General features: G+C 41.3%; 1 protein-coding gene across 3 annotated transcripts in view; it reads left to right on the plus strand.

Annotated features, from left to right (window-relative positions):
• ITGB6 (integrin subunit beta 6) overlaps positions 1–25,845 on the plus strand; it is a 122,705-nt gene that overhangs the window by 77,527 nt on the left and 19,333 nt on the right. For all 3 annotated transcript variants that reach the window (XM_059704297.1, XM_059704296.1, XM_059704299.1), the window contains 3 exons: positions 10,246–10,335; positions 19,793–19,924; positions 20,141–20,558. In XM_059704297.1, the coding sequence (XP_059560280.1) occupies positions 10,246–10,335; positions 19,793–19,924; positions 20,141–20,558 (640 nt within the window). The remainder of the gene's footprint in view (positions 1–10,245; positions 10,336–19,792; positions 19,925–20,140; positions 20,559–25,845) is intronic.

Below are 25,845 nucleotides of genomic sequence, written 5' to 3' on the forward strand. Positions count from 1 at the left end.
GCTATTATCTATGGTAATCACTATCTATTGTTTCAACCTAAGGGGGTTTGGAGGGAGGGAAGGTCTGACAAAGGATATAGGTTTATTGTGATACAGTTTAAGCACACAGAAAAATAGAGTAATGTAATGAATATCCATACGCCTACTATGCAGGTTTCTTAAATCTCAACATTTTGCTTTCATATTTGCTTCAGATTTTTTTAAAGAAATAAAACATTTCAGATGCAGTTGCCTGCTGTATAACTGCCCAGTTCTGTCCAATCCCACCCCCTCTTTCCTCCCATAGAAATAAGTTCAGTATCCTAAACTCAAGTGTTTAGAATTTTGTACTATTAAAACTATATGTACGCCCATAAATAATTGCATAGTTTTGGCTTATGAGTTTAATTTCGTATTATTTCTACAATTTGTTTTTTGACTCAATGTTATATTTCAGGGTTTTCTTTAATTATGGTAAAACTAGAGGCCCAGTGCATGAAAATTCATGCACTGAAGGGGGTGTTCCCTCAGCTCCGGCTTGCCCCCTCTCACAGTCCGGGAGCCCTCAGGGGATGTCTTACTGTTGGCTTAGGACCATGGGGAGTGGGCCTAAGCTGCAGTCCAGCCTCCCTGTGGCAGGCGACTGGGCTGATCAAGGGAAGGCACCGTCCCCATCATCCCGCTGCTGCTTCCACTGCCAGCCGTGGCAGCTGTGAGGCCTGAGCCCTGGGCCTTGCAGCCGCCAGGGTTCACAACTGCTTGAGCCCCGGGCCTCACAGCTACAGGGGCTCACGGCTGCAGGGGCTCACAGCTGCCTAAGCCCTGGGCCTTGCACCCGCTGGGGCTCTGGCTGCGTGAGCCCATGGCTACTGTGAGCTCACGGCTGCTGTGAGCCCCAGGCCTCACAGCTGCTGTGGCTTTGTCTGGATGGACATCCGGATGGACGTCCAGAAGACGTCTGCCCTAATTAGCATATTACCCTTTTATTAGTATAGATATACATAACAAAATTTACCATTTTAATCATGTTTAAGAATACAGTTTTGTGGCATTAATTGCATTCACTTTGTTGTACTCCCTGTTATGTTTTTGAGGCTTATCCATGGAGACATGCATAGCTTTTGTTACTCTATTCCAGGGCCATGCATATTCCATTAAGTGTATTTACTGCAATGTGTTCATCCTAAAACTGAGGGCATCGATCTCTTCCACTTGTGCAGCATTACAAATGTTGCAGCCATGCATACATTTTCTCCATTGAGGAGCCATTGCTAGACGTGAAGTCCCAGGTCACAGGGGAGTGGCATCCTCGGCTCACTTGGGTATGTCCAAGGGGCTCTCCAAATGTTGTATCAGTTACTCTCCTACATACAGTGAGGGAGTGTGAACCACCCCCCCCCCAAAAAAAAAGAAAACCCCACCACACACTTTAAATTACTTCTTTAGATGGTAAAATTAACATATTATTTGAAAGGGGGAAAAGTGGGGATACAGAAAAGCACAAAGAAGAAAATAAAGATCACTCAAAACTCACCACACAGACATAACTAACCATTCTTGACATTTTAGAATAAGTCCTCTCTTTTTTCTTTGAATGCATTTACATATTTTAACATAATTGGCATCATACTGTACCTATTAAGTATGGTCATATTTTTTAATGAGTTTATATATTTACAGTTCTATAAAGGCATAAAAATTGCATTTAGTTCTATGTCAAACACTCACTTTTATTGACAAGAATAACATTAAATGAAATCAAGGCGATTGTACCAAATTCGGAATCTGTGTTTGCTATCCTCACAGGGCGCCTGCTTTAAAATAAAAGCAAACTTGCCCTCCTCCCACCAGCAGCTCCAGAACATCACAGTTACTACATTTTTACTTACCATGTGACTTTTTTACATATTCCCATGATGCTTGGTTACTTTTTTACATGTTCATGTGATAACTTTAATAGGACCAACAAATTATTTCTAGTATATGTTTTCGTATGCCTGAACATTCCCCGTTGGTGAGGACTCCAACATCTGTGAACAAACTCATTTTCTCCAAAGACTCTTCACCATACTGCAAAGTGCTCAAAGCTGTGTGATTACCTTCTTTATGCCACCTCAGAGCCCACAGGATGCAGGCTCTCCTGTTTAATGCAGTTACCCGTAGACCCCCTGAAGCCTGGCCTTTGGTTGCAGTTGGTCCCCTCTGGCTGGTCCAAATGACAGCTCTGCTTAAAGGAAGCTCACTCTGGCTGGGGTTGCCCTGCAGGAGTCTAACTGCAAGCAAGCATTCTCCATGTGGTGCGTTTCTGTACCTGGCCCATCGTCCTTGCATTAGTCATGTCTGTCTAATTGCCTGTAATATGATTATCTGAAAGAGCCCAAAATCTGCTACAAAGGGGCTAGTATTTATTAATAGTTCAATATTTTGTTGCCCCTATATATTGAATGTTCAAAAAGTAAACAGATAATTTTGGAAACAGAAAATATGGTTGAGTTTGAACAGTTTGGGGACACTTCATTCATTAATTCAAGGTTGGCATACTTTTTTTCTATAGGATTGCCAGATTTAGCACATAAAAATGCAGGGTTAAATGTGAATTTCAAATAAGCAACAAACAATTTCCTGAATAAGTATATCCCATGTAATATTTGAGACACATTCACACTAAAAATCTAAAAATTTGGGGGAAATTAACTAAAAACTGGGAAAGAATATTGTGCAGAGATGGTGAATAATGAAAGGAGAGACTAGGCAGGGGTGGGCAAACTTTTTGACTCGAGGGCCACAATGGGTTCTTAAATTGGACCGGAGGGCCGGAACAAAAGCATGGATGGAGTGTTTGTGTGAACTAATATAAATTCAAAGTAAACATCATTACATAAAAGGGTACGGTCTTTTTTTTTTTTTTTTTTTTTTTTTTAGTTTTATTCATTTCAAACAGGCCGGATCCGGCCCTCGGGCTGTAGTTTGCCCACAGCTGGCCTAGGGCCTTACTTCAATAGGATCTTTAGGGAAGACTTCTTACAGGAAGTGTTTATGTTGCCACTTCAAGGTTTGTGTGCTTGACACTTCAAAGGCCAATATTCAACACGTCAGAGTTTGGAGTAAGGAAAAGTTTATTGACTGAGGAGGCCCAACTCAAAAAGATGGGGGTGCCTTACAGTTTCCACAAATCCATCTTAAGAGGGCCCAGAATTTAGGCTTCTTTTATGTCCAGGGAAGGGAGGAGGCCAGGGACAAAGGTGTGTAACATCTAAGCACCAACAGATCCAAGGAAGAGTGAAAACTCCCTAAATCTCTTTGTTCCCCAGTCAGTTGACCCCCCACTTATTTGAGTTTGGTCTGGAGGCACCTGTAAATCTTTGAAAAATAGTCATTATTTTGTACATTTTCCCCTAATTCTTCGGGAAAGGCACTTTTTGGCAAGAGGCTGTTCTTGTGAAAACTTAAGCCTCAAGCAGAATTCCTCTAGTTAATTAGTATATCTACAGCAGGAGCTATTAGCCTAACAGCCCTGGAAGAAATGCAGGTTGGAATTAAGATAGAGTCAGAGAAAGCAAGCTTTTCACTGGTATAATTATGAAGCAGCAACCTGAAGTGAAAAGTTTTCAAGAGGCGAAGGCATGTACAAAGGCCCTGAACAGTAAAGGACTCAATGTTCAGTGTGTTTGAGAAACTGAAAAAAAGGCTAGTTGGTTGATGTGAGCTGTCGTAGGAGAGGAAGTGGGAGAGATAGGGTAAAATCAGGCCTTCTGTCTTAAAGGCCAAGGGTAGAAGCATGGTGCCCTTCTGTGGGCAACAGGCATCCAAAAACACGACTTTTGTCATTGAATGGAGAATAGATGTCTTAGGTGTCAATAAAATGTTGAACTATATTAAAACGGAGGGTCCCTTCTGAATACAAGTTTCAGAACATGACACCTTTATTTTCCAAATTGCCACAGCAACATTTATAACTTTTGGTGCTCTTTAGAATTGCCTAGGGAGCTTTCTAAAAAAAAAAAAAAAAACCCAACGCCCAGGCATCCCCCCTGATTCAATTAAATCAGCATCTCTGGGTCTGAGACCCCAGGCACCAGTGTTTTTCAAAATCTCCCCTGGTATATCTAGTCACCAATGGAGCTTGGTAAAATGCAGACTGATTCAGAAGGTCTGGACCAAGGCCTGAGATTCTGCATTTCTCACAAGCCCCCACATGCTGCTGCTGCTGCTGCCGCTGCCAGTCCACCCAGCACACTTCAAGTAGCGTGGGGCCACTCTCTCTTTAGCAGTCCTTGTACATACACCTGCTTTCTCTTTTCTGCTCCTCTTCATTGTGCTCCCAGCAGTCATCCTTCAAAGTTTTATTACCTGCCATTGGGTCTGCAAAGCAAAGGAGCATGCTAATGACCCCAATGTGGTTTCCCATTTTAAAAGCACTTTCTAAAGCTTTGGGATTTGCATTCCACAACAAGGTCTGCAGTTCCTCTCCAAAGGCAGGTTAATCTTATTAAGAGATGATCTGTGGGATCCTCAGTAACAAGGACTCCATGTAGCTTCTTTGTTCTCTTAAGTCTCCATTCTCCATCGCCTCTCTGCACTTGTTTGTCTCACAACAGTCACGCCTGGCGGGTCCATTTGTCTTGCCTTATCACTCCAGTACTACTGCCGATCACTCGTTCAGCTGTGTGCTACAGCTCCTCGGCTGACAAGATAATTACATTCCGGGGCAGACTGGGAGAAAGACAGGTAGTGCTCCAAAATTCCGAAGCCGACTACTAGTCATTGCTGGTGCAGACTTCAACATCAAGCACCTGATCTAATTAGCACCCTCCCATCCTGCCTGCCTGCTGTGGAATGCTGACAATTGAAAGCCTGAAGGCAAAGCAAATATCAGGCAACCCAGAGACAGACATTCACACTTCCTCGTGCCAGAAACAATTACACATTCTTTTAGGAATCCTGGGTGTCCTAGTAACACAGTCCAACCTGGGGGTAAACTTTTGCATAATACTGGGAGCCCTGCATTTACCGATAATGAACGTGAGAACCAGCCGAATGAAACCTCACAGGGATGAAAGACCTCACGGGAAGAAAGCCCTCTGACTACCTTCAGAAGAAGGGCTTATTCCAGCGCATGCAGCCTGCTCCTAGCTCTGGAACAAACTCACTGCTTGACAAAAGCAAGGCGTTACCAGCAAAGAGCTATTTTCCTTTGACCAGATAAATAGCACAATACAGTCCCCCCGAGGAAAAAAAAATTTTTGACCTCTATGGTTTCACTACTTCCTACATTTCTTTCAAGAGGTAGCCTTTCAGTTTGAAAGTGATTACAGCCACAACCCTTTTTCCTCCTTTCTTTTTGCTTTGGGCACACACGTGTTCTTTAATCTCTAAGCCCCGGCATATAAATACAAGGCATCATTATTGTGTCTTTCTCAGGAGACTCACCCTTGATGGCTGTTGGCATTTGCACCAGTTCCTGGCAGGGCCTGGCAGAGCAGGGTGAGCACTGGCTTTGCAGTGGAGACCCGTTGTACCACTTATTAGCTCTGTGAATGGACAAGGTTCTCACTTCCCAGCTCAAGCTACAGGTTTAAAGGTTAAAAAAGTCAAAAGAACTGGAGCAGAATGTCAGGGGTTGAATTGTGTTCCCCCTAAAGCTATGGGAAAGCCCTAATGCCTAGTTCCTCAGACTGTGGCCGTATGGGGAAAGAGAGCCTTTTGGATGTAATTAGTCGAGATGAGGTCGCACTTGAGCACGGTGGACCCTTAGTCCAGCACAGCTGGAGAGTGCTTAGAAGAAGAGAAGAGACACGGGGACAGAGACACAGGAGGGAGAACACCATGCGGCTGTGGAGGCAGATGAGCGTGACGCACAGTCCAGCCAAGGATGGCCTGCGACCCCCAGAAGTGAGGAAGAGGAAGGGCAGTGTCCCCCTTCAGGCTTCAGAGGGAACAGGGCCCTGCCAGCACTTACTCTCCGTCTTCTGGCCACAGAACTGTGAGACAGTAATTTCTGTTGTTTCAAGCCACCCAGTTTGTGGTACTTGGTTACAGCAGCCCTCGGAAATGAATACATCAGTCAACATAGGCTTCCTTATGAATCTCCATCAGGCTCGCCTAGGACATCACCAGACCACAACAGCCGTTGCCCATACCGGGCATGTCCCATCAGTGTCCTGGTTCAGAGACCTGGCTCTAGGGCAGTGATGGCGAACCTATGACACGCGTGTCAGAGGTGACACGCGAACTCATTTTTTTGGTTGATTTTTCTTTGTTAAATGGCATTTAAATATATAAAATAAATATCAAAAATATAAGTCTTTGTTTTACTATGGTTGCAAATATCAAAAAATTTCTATATGTGACACAGCACCAGAGTTAAGTTAGGGTTTTTCAAAACGCTGACACGCCGAGCTCAAAAGGTTCGCCATCACTGAGTCTAGGGCATGGCAGGTGGGTTTCCAGCTCTGCTACTTCCTGGCTGGATGACCATGGGCAAGTTAACTAAAGTCCCTGGGGCTCGGTATTATGGCAATAAAACAAGGATAAGAATGAAATCAAAATAGTAGAGCTTCTTTGAAGGATGAAAGAGATGACACTGCTAATTGTGAGTGTTAGCTCCAGCGATTCTTCCCAGATGGTGGTAAGAGGATCGTTATCGGCACCTTTAGCCCTGTCTGCAGTGTGGGCTCATTGCACCAGAACAGCGAGCTACATGGAACCGAGGAGATAAAGAGCAATGTGGTCCTCTCCCCGGCATTCCCACTACTTCCCCCAGCTGTGCGTGAGTCCCCGTGACAACATAGCCTCCAGGAGCTTGGGTTTCGGAAGATGTGTCCAAAGGCAGGAGGCGCTTGGGGATATCAGGAGGCTTGCGAGGACCTCTGCATCCTGTTATAAGGCCCTCTAAGTTACTAACTGCAGCTCACGAGGGGCCAGCTCCTGGACACAGCCAGGCTCTGAAACCTGAAGATGAGAGTTAACCCACCAGGTAGTGTCAGCAAAGCAGGAAGGAAGGTGACTGTCAGGATCTATGCCTTCTAAGGGCCAGAGCACCAAAACAGCATCAAAAGTAGCCAGGTTTGCCAAGGTCCTCAATCTGAGTCTTTTTAAAGAGAAAGCCAAGCAACAGCCTGCCCACGGCTAGCTGGGGCAGCAGGTGTGTCTGCTTGGTTCTCTGCCCTCAGCCAAGCAGGAGCACACACCTGACAGCTGGTTCTGGCACTGAACTTGGAGACAGCCTCTGAGAGTCTGCAGGTGTGAATTCAGTCGCTTTCTTCTGTGTCCTTTCATGCCTGCCCGCTAAATGACCCCGTGTCTATTTCTTACCCTCTATCCTTGACAGGAGACTTTTGGAACAACAAAAAAAGTTTGTTGTTTTTGTTTTTGTTTTTTGAGATGGGGGCAGAGTGAATAAATAAAAAGGGCTTGATGAAAAAAGTTAAGAAAACTAAAGCAATCAGCAGGAGACAACCTTGCAAACATGGATGAGAAAAGCAACCTCAGGAACTCCTGGGTGGCATGGTGGGAAGCGGGGGAGAAAGTCCATAATTAGGATAATCCATGGACAAATAACAGGGAATTCAAGCCCAAGAAATTCAAGCCCAAGCAGAGGATTTTGCATTTCTCATCAGCTCATGTAACATCGTGTTTTCAGAGCTCACCATTTTTAATATCCAACAGTCATCTTTTATAGTTACAGTGCTATAATTTATCACATCCAGGCATGCAAAAGCATCTTTTTTCTAACATTAAACGTGTTTAATCAGGACAATTTATAATAGCACTTTAGGGATTTAATGAAAGAAAGGCATTTGACACATGATATTTACAGTAATCATAACACTACAAGATTTAAAGTATAATTTTTTACAGTGTTAGATCAGGACGCCAAATTGTCCATGCTTCTAGTTAGTTATTTGCAATGTTTTGGAGGGGGAAATCAGCATCCAGGAATTAATTAATAGTTTCCCCCTACACAGCTGTCAGTGTTGTCACTGGGCACCGCTGCTGGTGGCCAACTCCTTTCTCCCCCGGCTCCAGTGGCAATCAGGAAATACGATTCATGCTAAACCACTTGTCCTAATAGCCAAATGCCAAATGACATACCACATGTAGGACCATAATTATGCTCTAGGAAGTACATGGATTTGGCTTTGTTAACCAAGAATTAACCCCAAAATTGGAGGCCACTTGAATTAGTGCTTATGGAAAATACCCTTTAGACCTCAGCCTCGGGGGTAGCTGGACATTTTTTCAAGGAAAGCAATTTTATGCAACGCTAAGAGCCTAAAATTCTTTTTCAAAAGGATTTAAACCTTTTCTTGTCAAGCTCTAAAGATTCCCTCTGCCTTCTCTTCTGGGACTTGTCAAATTTACACACATTCCAGCTCCACTTGAGTGAAACTCAAGTTCCTACTTAGGTATTCCCCGTTAACCACAGGCCTCACGCTTCACGGCCCTTTTGACGTGTTTATTTGAAAAGGCAAGTTGATAAACCGGCGCCTTCCCTGTATTTGACAAGTTCTACCTGACTCAGGGAAACAGAGCAGGGCCCACCTCCACCGGGCAGGGATGTGGCCACAGAGAGATGGGAAGAGCGTTACCTGGATTACTGCCCACGGCCCTTCAATAATAAAGCACAGCGTCCAGGCAGAGAGGGACAACGGACACTTTCAAGGGTTCAGATTTACATCAAATGCAAATTGGAACACAACCATGAACACTGAAATAAGAGGAACAAAACCCACAAATTAAAAACAGAGCCCCGCCCCCCGCCACCTGCCGCCGCTTTTTAATACAAGAGGCGTAGAAAGCTCGGACTTAATCCAAGTGCCCACCTCTGCAAGTGGGTGGGACCTCCTAGACCATGTCGCCCTGGCTTCATTTGTTCCTCTCCTTGGTCCTCCTTGTCCTGATTTAGTTACTTACTATCACAACGATGATGAATGATAACGATTAGTTGTAAATTTGCTTTGTGTATATCCTAAGCCACTTAAATCTTCTGTGGAATAAGAATAGGATATTATGTTTGAACTACAGGAGATGCCCTAAATCCTTCACTCAAAGCTTACTTCTCTTTTCTATGTACAATTTTAATAAATTCAGCCATCTGATTTCACAGCACACAGCGACTTAGAAGACCGCAGCTGACAAAAAGAGTGATTGTCTCTTCTTCACAGCATATTAAGCCAACCTAATAGATGTTGTCGATGCCACAGCAAATGAGTAAATTGGTAGGCAAGTGATACCTTATAGCTTAACAAGGAGAAGGAAACTATTTAGTAACGAACTATAGGAATGATCCCTGAAAGTATAATCTTGAGAAGGAAACTATTTAAAAACAAATAAAAGAAGCAAAAGCATAGTAGTTGGGGCCCACCTGGTATGGGTGTGATCTATCATGGACTTTAGAAGCTTTTGATGATTATACTGCTACAGGTATTATTGATACGTATGACTCTCTTCAAGAAAAAGAACATCAAAGTATGTTTTGGAGTCTTTATTTGAGAAAATAGGGGCGTGTGCAGTACACTTTAGACAACTTTCTGTTTGCAAATAGTTTTAAACATAAAATTTAAGAGAGGGGTAGTTATCAACGGTCTGGAAAATTCCCTTCTTTGCAATGCCTCATTCCCTGGCCATGCTCAGTACCTGGAGTGTTGAAGAAATGGGGGAGTCCTACTCAGGTGGGAACCACATCTCAGGAGAAGCAATGTAGGTGGGGATGCGGTGGTGCAGAGGGAGAATCCGACGCACTCAATACCGCTGGGAAGGGAGGAGGTAACAAGCAGCCAACAATTCACACCTTTTCTCCACCAAGCGATTGACAAACACCCCTGGACTGAATGACTAAAAAAGTGAGCTGATGGCAGTCAAGGGCCCATGTATACCAAATTTTGGTTTCTGCACTGTTACAAAAAAAGAGAAGATAGTTCCTGATAGTATGTTCAGAATTTTTGGACAAAGACACCCCATGAAAGGAGGATGTTACCTAAGTGTTATTATTACTTAAGACTCGACTCCTGTCATGATACAGATCACAGCCCTAGACCGAGGCCGTCACTGACACTAGATTTCCCAGCAGCGACGCTGGCCAGTCCACTTCCCCCTTGTGCGAAGGTTGCAGGGCTCCAGTCTCAGGAGCAACGTCTGTTTGTGTTCAGGAGCCTGTTGCCACAGCCGGTTAAATAAAGGTGATCTCAACCAGCAGGCGGAACCCCACACTTGACATTTCTCAATTAAAGTGAGCAAAGATTGACTTCTTCTTTTTGTTTACAGAATTATGCAAAACTCATTCCTGGAGCTACAGTAGGGCTACTTCAGAAAGACTCTGGGAACATTCTCCAGCTGATCATCTCCGCCTATGAAGTATGGTACTTTACAGCTGGCTTCTTTTTTCGGGGAGAGGGGTACTTGTTGGGTATTCAAAAACTGAGATGTGTTTTAGGCAGTTAACTACACTTCTATTTGTTGGTAGAGAGAATGCTTAACCAGAGAAAAATCTCCTTGCATGAATGTAGCCAAACTATACATTTTGTTCATTCTATTTGCAGATATTCTTCCTGAGAGGTGAGGCTGAAAGTAGAAAAATAAAGTTGAGGTTGTTTTTATAATAATAAGCAACAACAAAATTTTAATTCTACTGAAAAGGATCCACGAGTCATACAATTAAGCTCCCCTCTTCTCTGCGTGGAAGAGAGAGAGAGAGAGAGAGAGAGAGAGAGAGAGAGAGAGAGAGAACAACTTTAAATTGCCAGCTCCACAGGCTTAGTGAGATTACATCATAACTCAAAAAACACAAAGCACAGCAGGAACAACGCCACTTTGTGTATTCTCTGCTTTGGGGAACCAGAGGAATCCTCCATTGGTTTTATAGTTTTGCATATATACACTTTTTTTGCCTTGACTTTGTGAATTAGTACCTGAGAATAGAATTCCTCCCTTAAAGTAGGATATATTCCTACAGAGTTGCTAAGTTCTCTTTCTTTGTTCTCATTTCATAACTCAGTTCATCAGTAGTAGATGGCCAATTGTCAACTCTTTTTGATTTTGGTTCCTAAATATTATCCCCCTTTCTTGCCTTTACTTACAAAGAAAACACACACACACACACACACACGCACACGCACACACACGCACACACATGCACACACACAATTATAAGGACAGGAATGAGACAAGAAAAATTTTAGAAAGCACTAAAGCTCTAATATTTGCTCTAGACAGCAGTTACATAATACCTAACGAACAAAATTCTAATTTTCAATGTTTTAAAATTACATCTAAATTCCATATGCACTCTGTGCCAATACTTAGCAAATACTGAACCCATGTTCCCCAACTAAGTGACATTTTGGAATCATCTGAGAAACCTTTTAAAAAACAGGTGTGTCCAGATGTCTCTCACAGACGTCTTAGAAGAATTTTAAGGGAAGAAGAACTTTATATTTTGAAAAAAACTCCCCAATTATTTTGAGATTGCCCCATCAATTTTGAAACTCACCTTGAGTGGGAAAAGCAAAATATTCCTTCTCAAATACATTTCCTCAGAGAATTAAATACAGATATGTCCATTAAAATTGTAGGATGGGGTTTTCCCCCCTGCACTTATACTCTCAGAAACGTCAGTTTTCTTAGCTCCCATCAAAAATTTATCACCACATTAGCTCATGCTTGAAATTCTTCCAAACAGGAAAGCTTGTCAACAAAATACTAAAAAACCTGCCTTGCCTTTATGCAGTAATTAAGAGTTTTAATGTGTCCAATCCAATAAAATCACATAGCAATCCTTCACCGAATTAGAACACACATTTCTCTTTAACCCAGCATTCTCAAAAGTGCTGTCTACTAGCATCTTCAAAGGAACTAAGCAAAAACAGTGTCCAAAATATATCCCCCTCCTGCCTGACCATCCTGGCCCATGTGCTGCTCACTCTGTCAGAGGTTTTGCCTCACTATGGTCCCAAATCACTCACATAACTTACAGCGGCGTTGAAATCAAGGCATCACACATTTGAAGTGAATTTCCTGTCTTTATTTTACTGTCTCAAAACTACAAAGAAGTGTCTATTCTTCTTACCCAAACAATCTTGCTCTGGAGTTACAATTGAAACTTCGTGATTCCCTGGATGAAGTATGCAGCAGACCTTGGCACTAGTTTAAATTATTTTTCTGTTCCGGCATTTTTTTTAATGTATTCTAAAAGGACTTTAAAATGTGGGGATCCTTAGACTGGATTTCTTTCCAGTCTATAAAGAGCAGTAATGAGAATATGTTGAGAGAAAACAGGAAACGCTTCTGCCTCACTTCTAGTGGGGCAACGGCAGACAGATTGTGTGTATAACTAGTGATTACAAACTTCAGCTCGATATTTTACGGTGCCATGTTGGCATAAAAAATACCTTACATACCAGATGTGTGTTAATTTGACTATCATCCGCTAATTTCTTTCCTTCCCCAACCACATAGTACAGTGGTTCTCAACCTTCTGGCCCTTTAAATACAGCTCCTCATGTTGTGACCCAACCATAAAATTATTTTTGCTGCTACTTCATAACTGTAGTGTTGCTACTGTTATGAATCATAATGTAAATATCTGATATGCAGGATGGTCTTAGGCGACCCCTGTGAAAGGGTCGTTCGACCACCAAAGGGGTCGCGACCCACAGGTTGAGAACCATTGACATAGTAAAAGCTTCTGAAATACTAATGCTCCCAAGGCAAGTTCCACTCCTGGCATTTAAACTCCAGCAGGGAAGTGACTTGGTTTGTTTTCTTTCGCCTGGTTCATAGTAGACACTCAACAGTTGAATGGATAATATGATAAAATATATAAATAAACATGGATGTCCTTTCTTTGGGAAATTCACATTAAAATATTCCTGGTGAAATTTGCGACGTGATATTTCAATTATATAACACTGAGAATTCCTTCATTTGGGGCAGATTATGTCACCCACTACTCCTAATTGCTGTCATCTACAGACTTTTAGGTCACATCCCTCATTTCTCATTTAGTGCTTGACTCACTGGGCCACTCACTCTCTTTAGCACTACTCCTGTCTATTTTTAAAATTTTATTTATTGATTTTAGAGAGAGAGGGAAAGGAAGAAACATCAACATGTTGTTTCACCCCTTTTATGTAGTCATTGGCTGACCTCTGTATGTGTCCCAACTGGGGATCGAACCCACAACCCTGGTGCATTGGGACGATGCTCCAACCACCTGAGCTACCCAGCCAGGGCACCCCTGTCTTAATTCTTGATGATGATGATGATGATGATGATGATGGTGGTGGTGTGTGTGTGTGTGTGTGTGTGTGTGTGTGTGTGTGTGTGTAAAATCTTTCCCATATCTGGCTTCTCAGTTTCTTAAACTCTGTTCCAACAATTACCCTGTCCCCTTGCCACTTAATTACTTTCTCATGCCTTTACCTTTTGTCCTACCTTAAACCTTGTCATTGCCAATTAAATCTCAACTGCATGCAACTCATCCCTGATTACCACTTCTTATTTTTTTCAACTCACACCTGCTAGTTCCCTTAATATGTCTTTCAACCCATCAGAATCTTTAATTAATTGACCCCTACCCTCTCTTTACAGTTCCTCATCCCCTTGATGTTCTCTCTTGCCAGGAACCCCAGTTTAAATTCAATCATTATGTTCACTCTTTAGACACACCTTCAACCCCTGTGCTCATTATTGCTTCTTTGAGGTTGCTTGGCCAAACATGGTCCTGATTAAATACAACTCACGACTCTCAGCTGTCACTCATGGCTGAATGGGAATGCAAAAAACATACCATCCTAACCAGTCTCACTTTAAAACCAGGTTTATGGGTGGACTTCAAGCAGGTCCCAGCAACCAGGCTGTATTTCTGTAGTATACATGCAAGTAGAGATGTCTAAGAAGTCAGTTGATATGTTAGTTGACAATTCAGGAGACTGAACCCTCCCAAACACACTTCACTGGTAGTTTTCTCCTTCTAAACTGATGATAATTCCATCCTTCCACTTGCTAGAGCCAAAAAGTTTGAAACGATCCTTGACCCCCTCTTTCTCTGACACGCCAATTTCATCCATCAGGAAATCTTGTTGGCTCTATCCTCAAAATGATTTAGAACTTGATTCAGTCACTGCCTCCTCTACCCTTATCCTGGTCAGAGCCACCATCTTCTTCTTTCTCCTGAATTATTGCAAAACCTCCTAATTGCTATCTCCCATTTCCACCTTTTGTTTCCTACATTCTGTTTTCAACAAAACAGCTAGAATATTCTTTTCAAATTATAAAGTCAGATCATATCACTCTTCTGTACATAGCCCTGTTTTCTCATTTTACGTAGAAAGAAAAACTAAATTCTTGCTAACAGCCTACCAGGATCCTATCAGATCTGTTCCTCTCTACCCCATTACCTCTCTGACTTCATCACCTGTTACTGTCCTCCAACCCTCTCCAAACCCAATTCTCCTTGCTGTTCTGTTCCCAGAGCAAATCAGACATGCTCATGTCTTAGGGTCTTTGCATGGACAGTACCGTCTTCCTGGAATACTCTTTTTACAGTATCTGAGTGGCTAATTTCTCCTCACTTCCTTGAAATTCTTAGCAAATCCTGACCACTTTTTAAACATTGCAGCCTACAACCCTACACACGCTCTCTTAATCTTCATTATCCCATTCTAACTTTTTTGCATAGCATTTATCACCTTCTAGAATGCTATATAATTTTCTTATTTATTATGTTGTGTGTTTTTTCTTTTCTGTCTCCCCATACTGGGATAGAAACTATTTCAGTGGGTTTTATTTTCCAAACACCTAAATCAGTGTTTGGTACATAGTGGACACTCCATAAATATTTTCTGAATGAATAAACATAAACTATAACTAGTTGAAATGAAACAGATTTAAAGAATATATTTAAATGATAATTTGATAGAATTTAAAATCTTAAGACATGATGGAAATAATCTCTAGGACTGAGAAATGACACTTTAATATCTGTGCATATTTTGAAAAGTTAGCCTATGTCCACTGAAGGAGTGATAATATGAGGAAAATAAAAAGGCAGGGAAGAGGAGTGACTTAGAATTTATAGTAAGCAACTTAGAATTTGGAGGAAGACAAGGTAATATTACTATGCAGGTGGCAAAATTTACTTGAGGAAAATTTGAAGCTTAATATGCTTTTGAAATCTGAGCAATGAAGTGGGTATAAGAATTCAAATCCTTTTAGATGAACACAAGTATAACTTAATTCATAATATTTTATAATTTGTTTTATTTTTAATAATTGGGATTTGTCTCCCAAATGCAGACTTTTAAAATTAAAAATGTTTTTTCAACTACAGTTGACATTCAATATTATATTAACTCCAGGTGTACAGTATAGTGGTTAGACATTTACATAAGTTACTAGAGGCCCAGTGCATGAATTTGTGCATGGGTGGGGTCCGGCCAGCCCTCCCCCATGGGGAGGGGCCATGGGCAGTTGGCTGGCTGACCCCACCCCTGGTCAGGGTGTTGGGGGCCAATTGTGGGCCGGGCCAGCTGCAGCGGAGGGGGGGTGGGGGTGGGCCCTGATTGGGGCCCAGATCTGGCTGGTTGGCTGCCACAGTGCGTGTCATAGCCACCGTTTGTTCTGGTCGTTCTGGTCATTCCGCTGTTCCAGTCACTGGGCTTTTATATATATAGATGAGTGATTCCCCTGATAAGTCTACTACTCACCTGACACCATACTTAGTTATTGCAATATTATTGATTATATTCCCAATGCTGCACTTTACATTACCATGATTATTTTGTAACTGCCAATTTGTACTTCTTGATCCCTTCACCTTTTTCACAAACCCCACACCCTCCTTCCATCTGGGGACCATCAGTGAGTTCTCTGTATTTATGAGTCTCCTTCTGTTTAGTTTGTTCATTTATTTTGTCCTTTTAGATTCCACACATAAGTGAAATCATATGGTATTTGTCTTTCTCTGTCTGACTTATTTCATTGAGCATAATACTCTCTAGGTCCATCTATGTAGTTGCAAATGGTAAGATTTCATTCTTTCAAGTAATAGTTCATTGTATATATGCGCCACTTCTTTATCCATTCATGTATTGACAGACACTTAGTGCTTCCATATCTTGGCTATTGTAAATAATTCTGCAATGAATTAGTGTTTTGAATTTCTTCAGATAAATAATCAGAAGTGGACTTTCTGGGTTATAGGTAGTTCTATTTTTAATTATTTGAGGAACCTCTACACTGATTTCCATAGTGGCTGCACCAATTTGCAATCCCATCAACAATGCACAAGAGTTCCCTTTTTCCACATCCTTTTCCACAACACTTGTTTGTTGACTTATTGGTGATAACCATTCCGACAAGTGTGAGAGGATATCACATAGGTGTTTTAATTTGCATTTCTATAAATATTAGTGATGTTGAGGGTCTTTTTATATGTCTATTGGCCCTCTGTGTGCCCTCTTTACAGAAGTATCTATTCAGGTCCTCTGCCCATTTTTTTAATTGAATTGTTTGGAGGTATTTTTTTGGGGGGGGGGTATTAAATTGTATAAGTTCTTTATATACTTTGGATATTAACCCTTTATCAGTTGTATCATTAGCAAATATCTTCTTTCATTTGGAAGGCTGTCTTTTGTTCTGTTGATGGTTACTTTTGCCGTGCAAACACTTTTTAAGTTTGATGTATTTAGCTTATTTTTTCTTTTGTTTCCCTTGCCCGAGGAGATACAGTGGGGCCTTGACTTACAAGTGTCCTGACTAACGAGTTTTTCAAGATATGAGCCGTCTCTCGGCCGATTTTTTGCTTTGAGTTGTGAGCTAAAATTCGGGTTACGAGCCAGCTTCAGATACCCCACCGCTAGTTGGTGCAGCGAACGTCACAGTGAACGCCACATCAGCCCAGCATCACGTGTCTCACTCGTTCACTTTAAGATTTGACATATGAGTAATTTGAATTACGAGCTCCGTCACGGAACGAATTAAATTCGTAAGTCAAGGCCCCACTGTATATCCAAAAAATATTACTAAGAGCAATGTCAACAAATTTTTATTTTGTAAGAAAAAGAGGAACAGATAAAGTCTCAATAGTAACACCAACTTTCCCCAAACCAACAGGTCTCCCTCTGCCTTTTTTAACATTTTTCCTCCTGAAAAACCTTGCCTTTATCTCCCCCTCTGGTATAACCTATATGCTTCATATCTAATCTTCCTCTCTTAAATCTATGTCATCACAATACCAACCAGCCCAGTTCCTAACCCTCATGCCTCAGGCCAGGATGAAGGCATCAACATTCTAGCTTTCTAGACTCAAGGGTTCCAATCCCCTCCACTGATCTGTTCTGCACAAGCCTTCCAGGTAACTCCCTCGCAGCTATCTTTTCTGTAGATTGAGCCCTTGCTTAACAGCTGCCAGTAATGCTTCCCATGGGTCTAAACTCATCTCTCCAAACTGCAGGGCTCTTTGTTGTCTGGTGTCTCTCAGAACAGTTGGAGTGTTGACTTGGCCTGAGCCCCTTTGTCTTCATTCTATCTCATTCCTGGCTTTGAGCTTCCTCTTTTCTTTGCTTTCCTTATTTTTTAATTCTCACCTGAGGATATATTTTTAATTGATTTTTTTTAAGAAGGAGAGAGATGCCCTAGCCAGTTTGGCTCAGTGGATAGAGCATCAGCCTGTGGACTGAAGGGTCCCAGGTTCAATTCTGGCCAAGGGCACATCCCCTGGTTGTGGGTTCAATTCCCAGCAAGGGACGTGCAGGAGGCAGCCAATCAATGATTCTCTCTCATCATTGATGTTTCTATCTCTCTCTCCCTCTTCCTTCCTCTCTGAAATCAATAAATTTTTTTTAAAAAGGAGAGAGAAAGACAGAGAGAGAGAGAAGCATTGATGTGAGAGAGAAACACCAATCTGTTGCCTCCCATCCTCACCCCGAACCCGTCTCTTGGTGTATGGGACAAGGCTCCAACCAATTGAGCCAGCCAGCCAGGACTGAGCTTTCTCTTTTCTGATCCCCTAGCCTGAGATACCATTGTCAAGGATTAGTCTTCTAATACTTCAGCCTTCACTGATCACTCTCTTTTCTGAACTGTCCCAAACTCTCATTTGTATTATACTATTTTTTTAAGTTAATGCACAATGACTGACATTGTATGTTACCTGCTTCACTTTGTTTCATCTTGTTGTTTTCAGTAAGATGATAATCATCTTGAGGTCAGAAACCTGTACTTATACTCATTCACCCACCTTGACTCTACACTAAATGTAAAATAGGACTCGATAAATTCCAATATTGCTTTCAAGACACAGTTTCTCTCACATTTTAATATCTCTAAAATTGGGATGCATTTTATAATTAACTAGAGGCCCGGTGCACGAATTCATGCACAGGTGGGGTCCCTCTGGGTGGCCTGCAGGGATCAGGCAGAAACCTACAGCCCGATGCTGCCTGCAACTCCTACCTGCCACTCCCTCTCATCCCAGCCCCACTGTGACTGCCGTGGGCTTGTGCCCAATCAGTCCCAGGAGAGGCTCATGTTGCCACAGCAGTGCTCACCAGCCATGAGCCCTGCATCTGGCACCCTCCCAAGGGGAGTGGCCTGCACGATGGGGCTGAAACCAGCTCTCTGACATCCCCTGAGGAGTCCCAGATTGCGAGAGGGTGCAGGCCAGGCTGAGGGACCCAACCAGTGCACGATCAGGCCGGGGAGGGGCCATGGGAGGGCTCCAGGGTGTATCCAGCCCATCTTGCTCAGCCCCTATCAGCTGAACCCCAGCAGCAAGCTAACCTACCGGTCAAAGCATCTGCTCCCTGGTGGTCAGTGCACATCATAGCAACTGGTTGACCAGTTGATTGTCTGTCCCCTGAGTGGTTGAGCAGCCTTAGCATATCATTAGCATAGTACGCTTTGATTGGTTGTTTGGTTGTTCTGCTGTTCAGTCTATTTGCATACTACCCTTTATTATGTAGGAATATTACGCTTTGATTGGTTGTTCGGTTGTTCTTCCGTTCAGTCTATTTGTGTATTACCCTTCTATTACATAGGATTGTGTCTTACAAATGCTGTCAGCTGGACGGAAGTCACACCTTTGTTTTCATTTCCTGCACATGTGTGCACTTGGCCATAACTGTATATATTGTTATTCAATCTGTGAAGTGCACTCTTTGTACTATAAATGTTGAGAAAAATTGCCATTTAAAAACATCTTTAAAATTATACACTATGATTTGATATTAAAATGAAAAGTTATTATATATGCAGAAATGCACCAAAACAGAGCTTCAGGGTATAAAATTGATATTAAGGAAGCAAATATTCATTGTTGGAGGAATGATTGCAATTCTGTATTCTTTGCAAAGCAACAACCCACTTCTTTATGGGACCTGAACAATGATGATACAAGAAAAGGAAGCTGTTGTTACATTTTGTTGCTGAGTACAAGTGAAAGAATTGCCTCCTATATGTCAAAGAATGCAACTCAGGGCTGGAGAATTTGCCAGATCCCTCAGAATGTATAAAATAATTTTCAAAGCAATGATAGACTGATGGCATTGATTCATATATTGTGCAGAATGATTCTGAGGTATTCTATCATAGTTTGTTATAAAATAATGTGTTTCATAATTAATAGCGTCTTAGATTTGATAAAATACGATTGTGTGTGTATCTTGCTCACTTGATTAATGATACTGTGAGTTTCTTTTATACACAGTTTAATTTTATTCATTTGTAGTTTAGTAAATACAATTCTCAGATTCTCTTCTTGGCTGTGTTTTCTGGTTGTGACTTCATCTAACTCTTTATGTCTTAATGAAAGGAACTCCGGTCTGAGGTGGAACTGGAAGTATTAGGAGACACAGAAGGACTCAACCTCTCATTCACGGCTATCTGTACCAACAGGTCCTTCCCACAGCAGAAGAAATGCTCCCACATGAAGGTGGGAGACACGGTAGGTACATGACCAATAGACGGTCTGAAAAAAATACTCAGACAAGTCAGAAGTTACCTTCATGCACTGAAGCTGCACTTCCCCTTTCAAGAATTTTCAAAGCAATTGTCAAAGATTTCCTAATAAATGCTTCTTGGCAAAGATGATCCCCATGTGGCTTTGTTTCCCCCATACATTTTGGGGCTAGAAGGAGGTAATTAGTATTTTCTTTTCCAGGCTTCATTCAACGTGTCTGTGAGTATACCAAACTGCGACAGAAAAAGCAGGCACATTATCATAAAGCCTGTGGGGCTGGGGGACACCCTAGAAATACTTGTCACTCCAGAATGCAACTGTGACTGCCAGAAAGAAGTGGAAGTGAACAGCTCCAAATGCCACAACGGGAACGGCTCCTTCCAGTGTGGGGTGTGTGCCTGCAACCCTGGCCACATGGGTCCTCACTGCGAGTGCGGGGAGGACGAGATGAACACAGATTCCTGCAAGGAGGCCCCGGATCACCCCTCGTGCAGTGGAAGAGGCGATTGCTACTGTGGGCAGTGCATCTGCCACTTGTCTCCCTACGGAAACATTTATGGGCCTTACTGCCAGTGTGACAATTTCTCCTGCGTGAGACACAAAGGGCTGCTGTGTGGAGGTAGGCTATGTCTAAATCCACCGTACTCTGCGGCTGAGCAAGTGTTAAGGAGGGGCTCTTCCTCCTTTGATCCTTCCACAGTTGCCTGGACATAGTAGGTGCTCAATAAATATTTGCTAATCAACTGAATGGGTTCATCTTTAGACCCAAGGTAATGATTTTTTTTTTCTGGCTCTTACATTCATTTGAAGTGAGATCTCTGCCAACTCAATTTGCATGTCTATTATTATTTACCTAAGAGTAAGTAGGTAAAAGATGGAAATGCCTTCTCTTTGGTTATTACACAGAATCCACAAAACTGCATGTGATTTGAACTCCACTATCATCCAGACTTTCTTTGGATCAGACTGCTGGGTATCTGACCCAACTCTTAAATATTACTTTGGAAATATTAAAAGCAAGGCTGCTTAAGGAGCATAATGCCAAGGACAAAGGACACACAAAAACTAAATGGACTTTCAGGGCCTTCATTCACTTTCACAAATATTTATTGAACATCTATTATGTGGTAGATACAAAATTAGGAATGGGGTATAATAAAGATGAATAAGTACAATAAGGTTATGATAGGGTAAAAATGAAAATTACAGAATTTTTTGAAATTGAGAAAATTTTAAAATAGCAGAAATACTTGTTTCATATCCTTTGTAGATGTAAAATCACTTTAAGAATATATTATACCATATATAACATGACTACTACATAATCATCCTGATGTAAATACATATATTTAAGTATAATCTATTAAGACAAGAATGATAAATGTGTTTATATACTTGAAAATGATATAAATTTGTGTTACAGTTGAAATAGTAACTGCTGAGTTTAAGCTCTCATGGCTTCCTTTTTCACATTGTCTGAGCAGGCAGCTTTTCACAACAGAAAGCCATTTATCTTCAGAGAAAACTAAGCAAGTTATGTTTTCAAAACCACAGGGTCAGGAACATATAAAAGAGACTGGTTTTCAGGGGAAAAGCCCTGAGAAAAGAAGTCTCAAAGAAGCCTAAGTTCTTTGAAAACCATGGGATTCCCTTAGAAGTGTGCCTATGTTTCCTTTCTTTGCTGCTGCTGTTACTAGCAATAGACGCCTCTGCGGCTGCCTTCTTTCTTCCCCTTAGAGAGTGAAAAATTTAGGGTCTGTCTAGATTGGGACACATTTCTCTTTCTTTTCATTGAAAGGTGTATTTCCTTACTTAATGGGTGTGTTTCCAAACCCACAACAGTTGGTTTCTTTTCACAAGATGCACACAGGACACAGTCTAAAGCCAAAGACCATCACCAGATCTTGGAAGGAGTATTTTCAGCAGAACCCCAGATTGCATTCCTACTAGACATCTTTTGATAAAATATGGGCTCAAAACATTTGAAATTACCTTTCAAAAATCATTAAGTGTAAGCTAATACAATGTAATAGCAACGCCAACCCCACCTATATTTCACCTTAAATCTTAGATCGAAGAGATCTAGGACAGTAGTAATTGCTGCACTGTGTTCAGCAACACAGTTCTTCCAGTGTCTTGATGGGTTTTCATTTTGTTTTGTATCATGCCTGCAAACAAAAAGAAACTAAAAAAAAAAAATTGACTTGATCTGTGCATTATAGTTCACAAGGTCTGACAACAGTACCTCCCTCTGTATCAGATACAGTGATTGCTAAAGAAATTCTATTTAGAAAATACAATTAATTCTTCAGTTGGACTTGCAGACCTTCACCAATGCCAATTGCCTTCATACTTTGGGGTACTTTACGATTCTCAACCATTACTGTTTCTCAAAAGCTATTTTGTTTTTTAGTCACATCATAAGGGTTTTTGTTACTCTATTATTAGTAATTTCCCTTATAAAAAGGGATACTCAAATTAAGTACAATTATTCAAATTCAACAAATAATCATGGAGTACCTACTAAGTGCCTTGCCTTGTGAATGGATGCTCTGTTGTTTGTAACAGAGCCCTGAATATGCTATAGCTTCACTTGTGTAGACCTCCCTTATTTTACAACTGCTATACTCTGCAATGGGCTGCTTCTCTGAAGGCTACTGTCACAGTGTTCTGTTTCAAGCCCCTTTTTTCATCCATCTGTAAGCACTCACAGATACGGAACGCCACTGATTTTTTTCTTGCCCAAATTCCACTAGTCTTTTGTATTTTGATTCTAGGAGATTGGAAACTCTAATGATATTATAATAAAAAAAAAAACAAAACTTCCTGCCATTATGCACTTATAGTTATCGGCCAACAGCATTCCAGAAAAATCCATTCCTCCAAAAAGAGCCTGATAAATTTTTCTTGATTTTTGGTTATCATCTTTCTTCTATATGAAGCCATTATAAAGTTTTTATTGTGGTCATGGTATGAACAGGTATTTAAGATAATTAGTTGTAGTGAATATCAATTAGCAACTTTTGTGAGCAGGGAATGGTTCTGGAAGGCCCCCAGAAAAGAGGGTTTCTTAACTCTGAACAGAGCTCTTGAAAGGCTTTCTAAATCTCTGCCAGCTGATTCTTACATGTGATGATACACGTGGGCATTCCCAACGCCTTTGGAGATGCACATTTCACTTGACAGCATTTATAAATCATGTTAATTTTTCAGGATAAACTTCACTATAGAAATCTTTCCCTATCATGAAAGTAAATTCCTTCTTTTGCTGAGGAAGAAACAAAAAGCAATTGCAGTTTAGAGGATAACTTACATACAAAAGTTAAACTAATGGCGTGGCCTAAATCACCTAACTATTCTTAGCTTTGAATTAATTAGTTCAATTATGAATTAAATAGGTTATGAAATGCAGTTGGAGTATGTCTTAATGTCATGGATCCAGCTAAATTTCCTCTCTTAATCTTTCACTAGAGAAAGATATGTATTTTAGTGTGTATATAGATCTATAAATATGCTAATATATTATATATATTTCAACTCTTATCTTTCATTGGAGACATATATGTCTTTTTTGTGTGTATATATGTTGATGCATATATCAGAATCCAACTTCCAAATTTTTGTGGCTGTCTCCTTTGTTCTATGATTTACTACTTCATTTCTCTTACGCTTAACGCCAGGTCAGCATGGGAGGCACCAAAAAACACACAAGCCCATTATAATAAATACTTTATTTGTCACTTTATAGTATTTTATACGGTATTATGTGGCCAGATCCAAAAGGAGCTTTTCAGGACTGGATGAGCTGCTTGCCTGTAGCAAGTCTCCAGCCTCATTCTTCAATCTGTCTCTGCCCTGCGCTTCTGCAACATCCTCTCATTCCCCTCTTACCTCTGAAAGCATCCTTTTCTCTGATTGCATTTTAAATTCTGATACTCTCCAGGGATTGTCTCACTCCATCGGCATCCCCTAGATGATCTCCCTGATTCACAACAACTTCAACTGCCATCTAGCTTTAATGGATCCCAAATAGCACGCTTCAGGCCCATATACATACATACAGTTGACCCTTAAACAACACATGCATAGGTCCATGAATACTGTAAATGTAATTTCTCTTCTTTATGATTTTCTTAATAACATTTTATTTTCTCTTTATGTATGAATACACTATATCAAACATGTAACATACACAACAATTGTTGATCAACTGCTTATGCTATCAGTAAGGTTTCTGTCTAGTCAACAGTTGGCTATTAAGTTTTGGGGGGGTCAAAAGTTATAAGCAGATTTTGACTGTGCATATATGGGGGGGTCAGCACTACCCCTAACCCCCATTTTGTTCAAGGGTCAATTGTATTCAGCTTCCTACTAGGATGTCACACAGGTTGCTCATACTCAACAGAATGAAAAATGAACTCATTTTGTCCCCACTCAAAACTTCTCCTCCACCCCAGCTTCCGAGCAAACTGTTCATTCAATAATGAAGCACTACTCTTTGCCAGGCACTGGGGATAAGACAGAGCATGAGCTAGTTTCCATTCCAGGTCAGTGAAATGCCCCACCATCCAGCTAGCAGCCCAGTCTGGTCACCTGGGGAGGATTCTATCTCTTCCCCTCCTCTTCCACCCAGCACCATCGCACCCACACCCTAACAATTGCCTGGTTGCACACCCTTTCCTCTCCATTCCCAAAGAGCAGGGTCTCATATCTTCCCAACTGGTTTTCCCGTCTCTAGTTTGCCCCTCTCTGCTGATGCCAGAACATTTCTAGACACATATCTATCTGTTCAGGTCTCTCCCCTACTTAAAATGCCTTAACTTTTGGGACAAAAGTTCTTACTTTAGTCCATAAAGCTTTCCATGATGTGATTTCTGACTTTTTGCAGACCTTTCCCCCCTCCCCTCCTGCCACACTTTGGGCTCTATCTATATGAAACTACCTTGGGTATTAAGCAGGTCACAGGATTATACACTTCTGGTGTTAACCTGTTTTCTCTGCTTAAAATGTGTGTCATTGTCTTTTATCTTCCTTCTACCTTTATCTTTCAAAGTCAGCTCAAACATCACTTCCTCTAAAAACTTCCCAGAACTCTAGTCTAATTTGGAAACTCTTCCCCATGAGTATAACAATGATCATATTGTATTGTACTTATTAGTAGTCGTATTTATTTGCCTGTCTCCTAACACTAGACCCGTGGTCGAAAAACCGCAGCTCGCGAGCCACATGCGGCTCTTTGGCCCCTTGAGTGTGGCTCTTCCACAAAATACCACGTGCGGGCGCGCACGTACAGTGCAAAGTTGACTTAAAACTTTAAGTAAATTTTATTAAGTTAATTTTAGGGAACGTCGTGGAGTGAAAGAAGATGTAGTGTCGAGGATTGAGAAAGGTATGTTGAGATGGTTTGGACATATAGAGAGGATGAACAAAAGGAGATAGACGAAACAAGTATATAAGACGAGTGTGGATGGGAGAGTTGGAAGGGGTCAACCTCAGCGAAAGTACCTCAATCAGATTGAGGATGTTTTTAGCAAAGGCCAGCTTAGGAGTATCCTAATTAAGTTAATAACAATGTACCTACCTATATAGTTTAAGTTTAAAAAATTTGGCTCTCAAAAGAAATTTCAATCATTGTACTGTTGATATTTGGCTCTGTTGACTAATGAGTTTGTCGACCACTGAGACTATAAGTTCAGTGGCCTTGTCTTATTTAATTTTGTATCTTTGTTCCTTATACAACATTGGGCACATGATATATGCTCAATTAAAGTTTGTTAAATAAATGAATTTGTTGAGCACTCACTATATGTCTGTAGGCCATCCAATGAGTGAATGCAGAGCCAGGAGATTGACACATTGTCTCACTGAGCACAACCATTAGAAGTAGATCTTATTCTTTCTATTTT

This window comes from Myotis daubentonii, chromosome 7 (assembly GCF_963259705.1).
Source record: "Myotis daubentonii chromosome 7, mMyoDau2.1, whole genome shotgun sequence".
Classification (NCBI taxonomy): Eukaryota; Metazoa; Chordata; class Mammalia; order Chiroptera; family Vespertilionidae; genus Myotis; species Myotis daubentonii.